At 32.9% G+C, this 13,886-nt stretch overlaps 1 protein-coding gene across 7 annotated transcripts in view; it reads left to right on the top strand.

The window, feature by feature from the left end:
• Positions 1–13,886, top strand: part of NBEA (neurobeachin) — a 513,742-nt gene that overhangs the window by 179,511 nt on the left and 320,345 nt on the right. For 3 of the 7 annotated variants that reach the window (XM_087756959.1, XM_087756958.1, XM_087756956.1), the window contains exons 25-30: positions 2,340–2,363; positions 4,804–4,984; positions 6,113–6,243; positions 7,059–7,166; positions 8,890–9,058; positions 10,441–10,536. In XM_087756959.1, the coding sequence (XP_087613085.1) occupies positions 2,340–2,363; positions 4,804–4,984; positions 6,113–6,243; positions 7,059–7,166; positions 8,890–9,058; positions 10,441–10,536 (709 nt within the window). The remainder of the gene's footprint in view (positions 1–2,339; positions 2,364–4,803; positions 4,985–6,112; positions 6,244–7,058; positions 7,167–8,889; positions 9,059–10,440; positions 10,537–13,886) is intronic. The other 4 variants (XM_087756962.1, XM_087756961.1, XM_087756957.1 and 1 more) reach the window with 2 other exon arrangements.

The following is a 13,886-nucleotide window of genomic DNA, read 5'->3' as shown; positions in this document are numbered from 1 at the left end:
TCTTTAAAAAGATGAATGTTTGGGGAATTTCCCATTTCAAAAAGGCTTTTTCCTTTGCATAGTTAGGATTTGTAGTGAAATGGCAATTCTTCTGGGCTGGGCGGAAAGTTAGTCCATGATCCCTTGTCTGCTATAGAACAGAACTTAATTATGGAATTTCCTCACTATTGAATTCTGGTAATAGAAATCTGCCTTTTGCCTTGCTTTTTTCAACCCAGACTAGGATGATCTGAATGGTGCTGTGAATAGGAGCCTTTAAATATGAATAGGAAGAAGAAAAGAAAAAAGCATTAGCTGTGAAAACAACCACTCACAAATCTGTGAGTGACTGAAGAGTAGAGTGAAGGTTATAGGTTTGTGTGGAATATGTGGGAAAGTGTACTGTCATTCACAGTAATCTATTCCCACATGTTTTAGTATTTCCCTTGATTTCAATTCTATACCACCTCTGTCTCAGGGTCTGTACAAGGACTTGCTTCAAATGCTGGTGTTTTTAAAGGGTTGTCAATTGTATGTGTGAAATGATTTGAAGTGGAAGCAAATATTAAGAAAACAATATAACCAGTTTTGTTGTTTTACAGTATAAGCTGGAGTGTGTTCCACTGTTGATTCTGATGTCTTGCTTATTAAATTGGGAGATATTAGATAACTCTGCCAAAATTATAGGGAGGTCATAAAACATAAAATACTGATTTCCTTTTTTTTTTTCTTTCTGTGGGGGAGGTCTTTGAGGCTTTTTTTTTAATTACAGCTATAAGGAAGACCTTTTTAAGATGGTTTACAAGTGTGAAAAAGCATATTTGGGGAGCTGTAAGGAATAAGGTTTGCAGAAGATGCTTTCTGTTAATAGCAGCTGGTTGTCAGATAAAACACTGTGTACAAGCTAGGAACTTGAAATAACCATTTCTTACTACAAGGGTAGCAGTTGTGACAAGGACTTGAGGACATTGAGTAAGGCAAAAGAAATTTGAGGAGTTGAAATATGTGTGACAATTGAGAGTAAATTTCCAGACCCCTTGCAACTAGTTTGTTTTTCCACTTAGTCTATGAACTCTATAATTCTAATTCTTGCTTGCAGCATTGAAAACAGCAGGTTTCAAATTGTGATCTGAGGGCTGCTGGTGTTATATGAATGGCTGTCTACAAAACTCAGTTAAACATTTAAAGACAGCCTTATTATGTCTGGTTTAAAAGCTAAAATGAGATATTTTTCTGTATGTCCTGTGTATAGTGTTAGCATTATTGTTATCATGTTCATGACTCATGTGATGCCACAGGTGCTGTGTGATCTATAACAGTTCTGAGAATCAAGTGGCACGCTGATGTAAAAATTGTCAGCTAGTAACCTAGAGAAAAATAGTCATAGGTTAATTCTCAGGGTGCATCCAGCTTCAAAAGCAGAAGACACATTTAAAAACTGGTTGAACATGGTATTTTCTGTTCCAAAACGAAGAAAGCAGTTTTTTGCTGTTTGGTTTTCTTTCTGTTAGATTAGTTTTTTCCGCTATTTAAATGACAAAAATACTGACATACACTTGAAAACTCGGTTTCTTTCTGTTTTTAAAACATAACCACTGAAAACTTAAGGAATTGTTCCTAGCCCCCTGTGATAAGAGAGAAAGTGCTTCTACCTAAAATTAAAACATAACAATTTTACATAGCTGTTTAATTGTGAACATTGACATTTGAAGACTAACTCAGTCCCAGGGGCTTAGTGAATCTTTTTTTTTTTGTCTTTCCTGTGGTTCAAAAGCATTCAAATATCCAGTATGATATTGGTTTAGGTTGAAGAAATCACAACCAAATGTAATATGTATAATGCTATATGTTGCTTCAAAGGAAGGAGCATTATGCATGAAGAACCAGTTTGCTTTTTGTGATTTACATTTGTTTTGTCAAAGCATTTTAAACATATTAACCTCCTCATACAAAGATTAACTACTTTATTACATTTCAGTTAAATGGCTTGTTGTAAAATGCTCATTTTATTTCTATATAATCAGTGAAAACATTACTTTGGTTTACATTGCTTCATAAAATTGCTTTATGTACTATATAAAAGATGTACATTGGTTTGGAAGAATCAGTGTTTACATGAACTCCATAATAATACAAGATTTACAGTTTTCCTTGTGCATAGCTGTCTCTTAGAAGTCTTTATTTTCAAATGTTCATGCTGAGATGAAATGTTTTGCTGTTCTAATTCTAAATTAAACAAGTATCTAATTCCAAGATACTAATTTGTTTCAATTTTACATTGTATTTTTAGTTAACTTAAATAATTTTCTTTTTCTTTTATTGTTGTGATCTGTTGTCTGTTTTGTCTGTTGCATGTCCAGGGTTCTAAGGTTAGTATTGCTGCTGTAAGTTTCAGTTTTTTGCATTTTCAAAAATACCTTATTTTTGATCATTTAATATTTTTGCTTTTTATTATTATTATTATTTTCCTATATCATATAGTAGGATGTGAATAGGAATATATTGGGTGTAATCGTTAACTTTTCCTAACATGTTTCCCTTGAGTAACTTAGTGCATTTTCAAGTGTGATGCTTACTGTTAGCTACTGGACTGAACATAGGCAGGTCTGTGAGCTAATTTAAGTTATAAATGTTGTTGTCAATAGAAAAACTCTTTAGGCCCTGAACATGTTAATTGTATGGGAGACTTGTTATTGCTCTTAAAGTATCCTGAGTAGTCATGAAATGGTGATCAGTTCACTTTTTAAAGAGTTTTTGAGCTATGCCTATCTAAAATATTGCTAATACCTGAAAGCAGCTTGATCAACAATGGAGCTTATTTTAAACATTATTGGAATATCAATGTGCTGTATTTAACAGGTAGAACTAATGGTAAGTTTTGCTGTAAAAAAACTGTCAGCCTTTTTTTTTTCTTCCATCCAGCAGAAGTTTAGGAAGATTTGTAAAAAAAGAGATCTTTTTTTTATTTCAAAGTTTGCAAAAAACTTGGTAAAATGTTATATAAAATGAATTTATTATATAACTTGCAAAAAAAAAAAAGTAATAGATATACTGAGGAGATTTAAGAGTATGATTGATGCAATACAGTTGAAGCTTGAGAAAAATCAACAGCAGGCAGTCAATTGGCTGCTAGCAAGCCTGATGTAATTTCAAGCATGAGTTCGAAGTTCAAGTTTCTGTAACCACCTATGAGTTTTTCTAGCAGACTGTTATGGCTATAGATTTTTGCAAATCTATTTTCTTTGGAAGAATGCTTTCAAAAATTATGTTTCAGTCTGTTATAAAAAACCAGCAACTTATTTTTCCAAAAAGTAGGAACACAGCACACACTAAGTCGGGGAGACCTGGCTAAAGAAGATAGGCTGGAAATAGTTCTTCTGAGAGTTGTCGTTTTACCATTTTTGTGATATTATTGGGCAGATTAGACAGATGACAGCCCTTCCCAAATCACTCATGTAACCGACATGTTACATCCTTAAGAGAAATTAAATGAAGTGGTATCTATCATTGTGGTGACACATGCCACATTATATCCTTCATCTTTCAAAACAGTTGTTTTCTTAATACTTTTTGGCACAGTTTGCACTTTTATAATTTTTGATGTAAAATATTCTGAAAAGTGACTCATCAGAGAGGATACTAATTTTTTAGAAGTATGGAACTAAAGGATTTTTTATTTTTCTGTATTTCTTTTTCTTTGGAAGGAAATGGTCTTTAACAGCACAAAATATATTTTGAATCTTTTTCATAGATACTTCAAAGCAAATGAATAAAACCAAACACAACGAAAGTAATACTTTTCAAGGGGACTGAACTCTGTGTTCAGAAAAGCCCTGCGATCTGAAATCTTGTTGACGATCAATAAGAATCAGCCATCTGTAAACAATTTTAAAAATAGTATTTAGGCATATAAATGTGGACACAGTCAAGTACTAAATCCTGTTTTCTATTTTGCCTAGCTCCAGAGGTAAATGTGTTTAAACAGATACTTATTTTTTTAGTTAAACTTACTGTTTACTCACTTATCTGCACTGTTAGACACCTGAATGCATTTGAAAACATGACTCTGGACATCTAAGTATCTTTTTGGAGAAAAACATGACCCCCTTTTAGATTTCAGAAATATTGAGCTCGTTCAGCATTTTTCTGTGGATTCCCATTAAGGAGAGTCCAACACTACCTTAGGAAAGAAATGGCCAACCTCTAGGAAATGTGAGCTGCATGCCATATAACTTGTCATGTTTTTACTTCCCCCCATTGCTGTCATGAGGGAGTAAACATACCTTCTTCTGATCTCCAGGAGAATTGGACTCTGTCAGGTTCCTATATGGTATAAGCATTCCCAAGGATAACCAATTCCTGGAAATGGGGCAAAACTGTCCAATTTTTCCCACTCCACTCCTCACATTTACTTGTTTGGCTAAAGGAATGTAAAAGCTATACAGAGTGTAATTACTTTCATCTGTTACCTGCCAGTTTGCTTAGCCTATGGAATAATGTAAGACTACGTTGCACCCTTATATACTATGCATTGTTTTACTACCTGGCCATACTTTATGTAATTGCTAATAACTTTCTCATTTATATTAGACTTTTCCTTGTTTATTACAGCATGTAAATGTAAATAATTTTCTCACTCTTCATGCTGTCTTGCTTTAAATTTTACTCACAGTTTATGTTAATGGTAATAGTAGGAGATTTTTAAATAACTTTTCAATGTATTTTTCATTAAGCGTAACAATTTAGATTTGTATGTGCATATGCATATGCTGTCTTTATATTTGTTGTGTTCAAACTATTTAATTCAATTATCTCCTTTTAAAGACTGAATTGGAAAATATTGAAGTGACACAAGGAATGTCAGCGGAGACAGCAGTAACTTTTCTCAGCCGTCTGATGGCAATGGTTGATGTACTAGTATTTGCCAGTTCTCTAAATTTTAGTGAGATCGAAGCTGAAAAAAACATGTCTTCTGGAGGTCTAATGCGACAGTGCCTAAGGCTTGGTAAGTCGGCAGACAGTATGTATTAAATAATTACTTACAGATCAGTGAGCTACAGATGGATCAAATAGTGACACATGTAGGAAAGGACTTGTACTGACTATGATGTGATAAAATAAAAATCCCATTTATTAGTGATTTGGTACAGTTTTAAGGTCGATTCAATTTAGGCGCAAGAATAAGTAAAAATGACATGTCTGAAATTGTTCTTTCTCATGTATTTCAAGTTGTGTATATTTTAGGGGAGTAAAAATATTAAATATGAGTAAGTAAATGGAGAATTTTTTTTTTCTTAAAACTGCTTTGCTACCTGCCTGTTGCAGGTTTCCTTATCCAAGTCTCCATGGATTTGGAAGACTACTTATAGGATATGTAAGCTTAAAAGCATGGGATGCATGTGCAGACTCTGTAGACCTTAATATATGTTGCAATAGTCTAGCACCTTTCTTCACTATTTACTATTTGCTATATACTGTTACAATTAATTTAGGAAATTTAAAAATTTATGAATAATTCAAACTATTCTATGCAAACTATATCACTTTATCCTTGTGAACATTAAATTTTGACTGTCATCTGGCATGATGCTGTTTTGCTAATGTTATCTCCCACATACTTTTTCATCTCTCAAATGATGAATAATTTTTGTACTCAGATTTTGTCCTGTTATTATTCATACCACTTATTAGGTCATTGATAATTATACTGCTCCTGGTGTAAAACTTGTGATTTATTCTCAGTGATCAATTTCATCAAATTCTAAATTACCGCCTACTGTTTTTTTTCTATCCTAGCTGTACATAAGTACTTTCAGATTTTAAGTGTTGATAACCGATCAATAACATATGAGAGCTCCAGTTCAAGGACTAATGATTTTCAAATTTTCATATAGTGATATAGCAGTTATATAAAACATTTAGTTGTTCAACTAAAGAATGAAATTAATAAGTCACCATAATACTTTCTTAGTACCGACAGAGAGTCTAATGTGAGAACTATGTTGCACTTACTGTTTGGACGTAGTTATTGACATATCAAACTAGATATACAGACTGCTAACTGATGTTCTGAATATGATTATGATAATGAGACAATATTCTAATTTGTAGCATTTTCATAACTTCTTTTTAGTTTGTTGCGTGGCTGTGAGAAACTGCTTAGAATGTCGGCAAAGGCAGAGAGAGAGAGTGAACAAGACGTCATTAATCAGCAGTAAAACTCAAGATGCTCTTCAGGGTGTAACTGCATCAGCAGCAACAAAGGTAACCCAGTCTTCAGTTACCAACAGCAATAAGTCTGTACCATTGCTTTATAGGATCAGAAAATAATTGTAGCTGCCTTCTCAAATATTTGGCAAAAGCTTAGGTTTTCGCTATTAACTGGCTTAAAGTCAAGTATGGGGGGGGCGTTATTTGAAACAAGAAAACATTCATGAAGTAGTATGACTGGAGCAATTTTAAACAGCTTTTTCACTCTTTCTTGGTCTACTTCAAAGATCATGTCCCCTTACTCACATCTGTCATATATACCTGCATAGCTTTTTTATCTGTCGGGACGCTTGTAGTTTTGATGAAATCCTGCAATTGCATCTTTGTTGGTGGAACATCTTGAGTCCCACTAACTTCAACAGTCCTTTGCATGCATATTAGACATCAGTATTTTCTATGTGATTTGAGGGATGAAACTTGTTTAATATTCAATTACAGCTTAGTTTTTCCAGTTTCATTAATTCATTGTTCATCTTTTTTTTTTTTTTTTTTTTAACTTGTTTACAGCTTTAAGACTTTTGGGAGTCCTGAAACTAAAATCTCAAAGAATTTATCTCAAAGAGATACAGTTGTTCTGAGATACAGGGAAGATGTAACAATTTAGATCTAAATAGTTAGTATTAAGACAGTAATTCAAAACATTGCTTTATTCTAGAACCCTTGTCTGAGTATGATGTTGGAAGTACATTGCTAGTAAAAAAGCATCTAAGATTGATGCAATATCTAAAAAAGGTATCAAATTAAGGTTCTAACAGAAATACTTTGATATTTGGAGGGAAAAAAAAAATCTCACTACTTTTTATTTTTAGGCTCCCCTTGAAAATGTCCCTGGCAATCTTTCTCCTATAAAAGACCCTGACAGGCTTCTTCAGGATGTTGATATTAATCGTCTACGAGCAGTTGTTTTTCGTGATGTGGTGAGTAACATGTGCTGTAATTCGTTCTTCTGCAAAATCATCACTTATATTTTGAAAGAGATTTTGATTGTAGTGGAATTAAAAATATCCTTCATGTGTTGCATTTTGTATATTATCTGCAAACCATCTGCTCGTGGCTTTGTAACTACCAGCCACTTTCTGCACTTTAAAATCATATGGGTAAGCTATTTGAGATTAGTAGCTAACTGTGTTTAACAGTCAGACTTGATATTATATTAGCCAAATTATCACAGCCAGAATAAATCAGTTACAACCTATGTTGAGTAAAACTGTATTACTAAAGGTGTCAGCTATTTGTCCAACTAGGGTAGGAGGAAGATTTATTATATGTATTACAGAACTGCAGCAAATTGATTTATAAAGACAATTTTTACTTCTGCTAAACATATATATATACACTACATATAAATATATATAAAAATGTTTTTCAGATTTGTCTGCAACTGTTTTTAGCATAAAACTGTGCCACAATGTGTTTGTTCTTGAAAGTAGCACAATAGGAATTATTATTATATATACACAAATAGGTATGTTATGTTTAAACTTCTCCAGCCTAAGTTTGAGTGGATTGAAGTGAAGACTGAAGTTAGAAATAGCTTTAAAAAGAAGAAAGTAGAATTTGACACACACAAAAAAATAATCTGTTAGGATGGCATCTTGAAAGGGCAAGTTTGAATTTGGGTGGAGATCTTCTGTCACCTACTCTTTTCTTAACTAGAGGAGAAGGGAATAGGGGAAATATTGTTTCTGACATTTCTGTGAAAGAACTTAATAAGACTATTTCTAGTTATTTTAAGAATTGCAAAGGCATGCAGCCAAATTAAATAACACCAAGAAAACATGGAAAGCAAGCACTGGATTTGTAATAGAAAATGCATATCTGTGGAGTTGAGACAAGGTGAAACCACTACAGGAGTAGATAGACGCTGAAGTCTTAATTCTGCTGTGTTGGGTTTTACACCATAATAATAAAAAAAGATATTTCAATTGAACTACAGCAACTTAGGCTCAGTCAGGATGATATCTAAGCCATAGATGGTAGTTGCTATAAAACAGCAGACTATGTGGGATGCGAGGAAAAGAAGACAGCAAAGTTGTTATGGTCCTGGCATTTACTTAATCAGAGCCCTGGTAACGTAGGACTGCTGCTGACCATCCTGTTGAAGGAGAAGTCAGAATGTACGGTCTGGGATTTATTGCTGGGAGAAAAACAATGGTCATATCCCTCCTGCTTTTACATGCTACCAGAAGCTGTTATGCCTGCTTACGCATCCAGTGTTAGCTAGAAAAGCATCAATGAGCTTAGTTTTCCCTCTCAGCAGTAGTACCTCTTACCTTCTTGTGGCAGCAGCTTTCAGAGGCTTATCTTTGGGGCAGCAAGTGTCAGTTGCCCTTGCTGTTGAGAAGCCTTGAAATCACTCTCAGAGCAGAATCAGGCCTCTAGACTGAAAAGCACATTGACTCCACAGTCCCAGAGATTTGTGTAGTTGCCAAATTACCTGTAAGGCTCGGTACTTAATACATGCTGTGTGCATAGTACTCCACTGAAAATCCATTAAATCTTCTACATAATCCATTTACTACTATGTTAACAGATGTAACATTTCAGAAAGGTATTATTTATAAAGCCTTCTGATGGTCTTGTGTGAAAATTCTATGGAAATATCCGATATTATAATCTATTCCTTTTTCTCCAACACAGGATGACAGCAAACAGGCTCAGTTCTTAGCTTTGGCAGTAGTCTACTTTATTTCCGTTCTGATGGTCTCCAAATACCGTGATATACTAGAACCACAACGAGAAACTGCAAGATCTGGGAGCCAGGCAGGTAGAAATATCAGACAAGAAATAAATTCACCAACAAGTACAGGTACATTTGATGTCTTCAAAAGTTATTTTTCATTTTGATATGCAGATTTTTTTTAGAACTTTATTTATTTTGCTACAAAGTATTTTTAGTGAATAGCTTAAGATCCTAATAGGAAATTACTTTCTACTTTCTTCTTCTATAATCATTTGGTTCTTTAACATACATTCACAGATTTCAGTTGTTCTGTATATTTGCTTATAGGGTATAATTAATTTTCATTTGCATATTGCTTTTTTATGCCATTTTTCATTAATTTGAAAATAATTAAAAAGAAACAGGGTGCCTGATGGAGTTAAAGCTATAAAGTACAAGATAGTTGATGAGCACAACTTCCTGAATCTGTTATTTCTTAGTAAAAACAGATATCTTTATACTATGAAATGTATAAATAGCAAACACAGCTGTTTGCCCATGTGAACTCCTTTTGTTTGAATGAGGAGGTTTTTCCAAGGGTAGTGGTGGAGTACGTTCTTGGAGTCCTGCTGTGTTGGTGCCTGCATTTAAAAGCCTATGGAAACAATATAATAAGAAGGAAGCATTTCTATTGCCTTCTTTGACTGAACTGTTTGTGATTTTTATTAGTGGTAGTGGTTTTTACTAGCATGTGTTTTTCAGCCTGAGATGGAGGGAGTCTGTTAGCTGTCAGAACCCGTCAGAAATTAGGGATCCAAACTTTACCCTGCTTTGTTTCAAATATTTTACCCTGTCAGTTCAGTAGGTTTTTTCAAGTCTGACTGGATTGATTATAACTCTGAGCTGAAAACAGTAACTGGATTTGTCCATGAAGCTCTTTATGTATGTTTTTCTTCTTGTATTGATTTTTAATTACTTTCTTCATTTATAGAGTTGCTTATTTTCATTCTTCATATAATTTATCTTCAAATTTCTGTCATATTTACATTTAGTCATTATTTTCTGATTCATCATTATGTTTTGATTTACTACTTATACGTATTTTTTCAAGTCCCTGTGCTTGTAGGCTTTCCATTTTGAATATACTACATGAACGTAGTCAATTATGAGAAATCATAAGTTTTTTGTGCCTTCCTGGTTATATGTTATGGTTCTGCACTAAGAAACTGCTAGTTTCAGTGAACTATTTCACCCATGACTGTCTTGCCTCTGTGCATGTGTATATATATCTATCTATCTGTGTCTCTTTTTCCCCATGAATGTTGCTCTTGAAGTGCCCAAATAATAGGTATGCTGTTTCCTATCTCTTGATACAGAACTTGTTTTCTTCCCTTAGAATGCATTTTTTTGTGGATAATACCATATTTGCATGTTTCAATGAGATAGGATATCTGTCATGGATCCACAGTGGACCAGGCCACACATGAATACTAGCTGGCTCACATTTGATTCCATGATTTTCTCCACAGTTGTGGTCATACCATCTATCCCTCACCCAAGTTTGAACCATGGATTCCTTGCCAAGTTAATTCCTGAGCAGAGCTTTGCCCACTCATTTTACAAAGGTAATATTAACATCATCTCCTAACCTGTTTGGGTGTTCTTATTTAATGTAATGTAATTCAAGAACTAACTGTGATGTAATTGTTGATAAATAAGTATACGCCTCAGGTTACATGGAGATCAGACCTGATGATACCTTTAAAACTTTAACTTCCTGCCTACATTTTTCTAGGAAATTTCTTTCCCACTTTTACTACCATTTATTAACTTTACTTATTATAATATAAAATAAAATAAAATAAAATAAAATAAAATAAAATAAAATAAAATAAAATAAAATAAAATAAAATAAAGCAGTCAGGAGGAGGGAATGGATGTAGGAAATTTTAAATGCTTTGATTTGTGGTTATTCTGCTACAATATTAGGTCCATAAAAATAATATCAGGCCTATTTGAAAAATATTGGATACCACATAAAGTATGTAGTACTTTTGTAGTATTCCCTTTCCCCATATCCTTTCCTGTTCTTTTGCCTTCCTTTCTTGCTTTTTTCCTTGCCTTCTTGATGGTATGTAAACCTCTGATATTGTATGTATTGTGAATTATTTTATGCTTGTTAGTTAATGTGCTGTGCTGTGCTTTTCTTGAAGGAAACCGCTTTTGTGACCAGAGCAACAATTATATGTTTTGAGCCTGATTTGTTTTGTTTGTTTGTTTTAATAGATACTATATAATGTAGGAATATGTTTTTCAGATGTCATTACTTGGAAAAGAGAGCATTACATGAGTGTAACTTCAGCCAAGTTTGCATGTACATTTCCCCATTTATTTGCATGCACTGTGCTGTGAATACAGAAATGTAAAATAGGTTAAAACATTTAATCTGATGAAAAAGTTCTTGGTGTAATTTTGAAAAATCTCAATGGGTAAAAAGATTGATTTATAAAAAGCCTAAGAGATTTAAAATTGCATCCTGTTTATAAAGAACAGAAATAGTTAACTTCCTACTTTGGTATCATAAGGTGTTCTGGGAGCATTATAAATTCTCAAAAAAATTCATTACATCAACTTAAACTATCACTATGTTAATCTGGCATTTCTTAAACTTTGGTGTGTGCATATATGTATATTATAAATCGCTTTAAATTCTAACAACTAGTACGCAAGGGTTTGTGATTTTGATTAATAAGACTATTGTCTTCCATCCAAAGAAAAAAAATAATTTTGATCATTCAATTTGCTGATGTAATATTCTTTGTTGTGACATAGTTGCATTTGTATGATTTAATCCATCATTGATAAAAAAAGGAATCGCTTGCTCTTAGTTCAGAAGAGTATGACATTACTATGTTGTACTACAGAATAAACCCCTAAAACTTCATTAAATATTGCTTTCTCATCTTTTTTTTTTTTTTTTTTTTTGCATTTAGAGCATGTTTCTGTGTATCAGGCATAGGATATTTTATTTTTAACCACATTTGCGTGAAAACTAGGATTGGTTAGACTGCCTCAAAACACAGTTATTGAAAGACATTTTAATTTTTATTAAATTTAATACAATAAAAATAAATTATGCAACATAAATGAGATTATATTGCTATTTGTACAAAGTTTGACATTTGATATAATGGGTGGCAAAAGGAAGGGGAAACCAAATAGTTTTTCTTCTTATCCACATATAGCACATGAATAAAATATATGTAACAAAAACAGAAAAAAAGTTTAAGAAGAAATGGAGGCAGCCATACAAACTCACCAAAATATTTCAGATAAAGCATTTTTTAAGAATTGTGTCCTCTATACTATTGTCTATAGTACTTGTTTTTCCTTGAGTTCAAGTAAAATATAGTTTTGTTTTTAAAATAGTACAATAGAGCTAAAGTAAAAGTGTGAGCAGGATACAAAATAAAAGTGTTTTGGCTTTAGAAAAAAAATAGTCAATAAAGGAAATGTTATCTGTAGTTAGTTATTTTATTTGTTGATATCATCACATCCTTCAAGGTTTTAACTCTATGAGTTCTCAGCCTCTTATACCTAACTGCTTCACCCATTAGAGAAGAAAAATGTTTTTGCTTTTTTTATTCTGAACCCAGTTCCTCAGTTTTGAACAACATTAGCAGGAAGTGAAATGAAAAAAATTGCCAACACCGTCAGAAAAGGCTAAAAGTGAAAACCTGTTTTGTCATTTCAAGAATCTTTCATTCCAGTGGCTAAGCCAATTGGTTTCCTTTTAGTGATCTCACATGCTTTCAGATGTTGGCAGCAAGCATGTAATACTTGAATATTATTTTAAATTTTAAGGTATTTTAACATATTATAGAGTGGTTTAATGTAGCATTTAAAAGTAAATACATATTTTGAAAGCAAAATCCTATTTATTGAAAATGGATAAAAATTCAGTTGTTACGTGGAAGTGAAGCCTCTATATTTCAGTCATTCCACATGACACTAAATAAATATAAAGGATTCATTCTTTGTCAGTCCAATTCAATATAGCAAACTGTATCATTATTGTTAGAACTGTACAAGACTTCTTTGGGACAGATCTCTATGAATTAAAGGAGAGAGACTGGCTGCTTGAAAGAAATCTGGGTTTAGTGGATGGAATCTAATTACCTGACCAGGTATTGATTTTGTTCTTAGTGATGCTGCTTTTTTTTTCTCTACATGGAACAATACCTTTAGTTAAAATATATTTAAGGCTGTGTGAGACCCTACCTGCCTCAGGCGCATTACAGTATGTGATTGGTGTATGCTTCTTATGAGCAACTACAGCTGCTGTCAAGTGCAGGTTGCAGGAATTTTAAACATCATTTTACTTGATACGAAAATTTTACGTTCTCATCATATACAATGTTGACCTATGCCTAGTTTATTGACGATATTATATACAAATAAAACGTAGTATTGAATTAAAAAACTTTAAAATATGATTTGCAGAGAAATATGTTCTACCTTTACTTACAAATATTTGCACGTGGTAAAATAAGGATTTAATATTTCTTTTACCGTTAATCAAATATTGTTGACAAGCTATATGTTATCTTATTGTGCTTAAAGGGGAAAGAACACACCCAGTAAGGAAAAAATAAACTGATTGTGCCCATGACTACCATTTAACAATAAAAATGTTTATTTCTTTATAATGTTCTATACTTCTATATTTTTTTTTCCTAAGCTGATCCATGGGGAGGAGAAAAGTGTGTCTCTATCTGTAGATTTACTCCTTGTCATAAGCTTGTCACAAGTGCTTGGGTTTCTCCTACTAGTTTTTGATAACTTTAAAGGGTCTGCAATACTTCTAAAATAGTCTGTGCTTAGTCAGACAAAGCAGAACTTGCAAAATGAAAAGAAAGCTCTCTCTCTTATCAGTTTAGGCCATATATAGTATTACTCTTTGGAGTAATTTATT

This window comes from Nipponia nippon, unplaced genomic scaffold (genome assembly GCF_047370975.1).
Source record: "Nipponia nippon isolate SJK-2023a ecotype South Korea unplaced genomic scaffold, ASM4737097v1 scaffold_2, whole genome shotgun sequence".
Classification (NCBI taxonomy): Eukaryota; Metazoa; Chordata; class Aves; order Pelecaniformes; family Threskiornithidae; genus Nipponia; species Nipponia nippon.
This window is presented reverse-complemented; position numbering and strand designations above follow the sequence as displayed.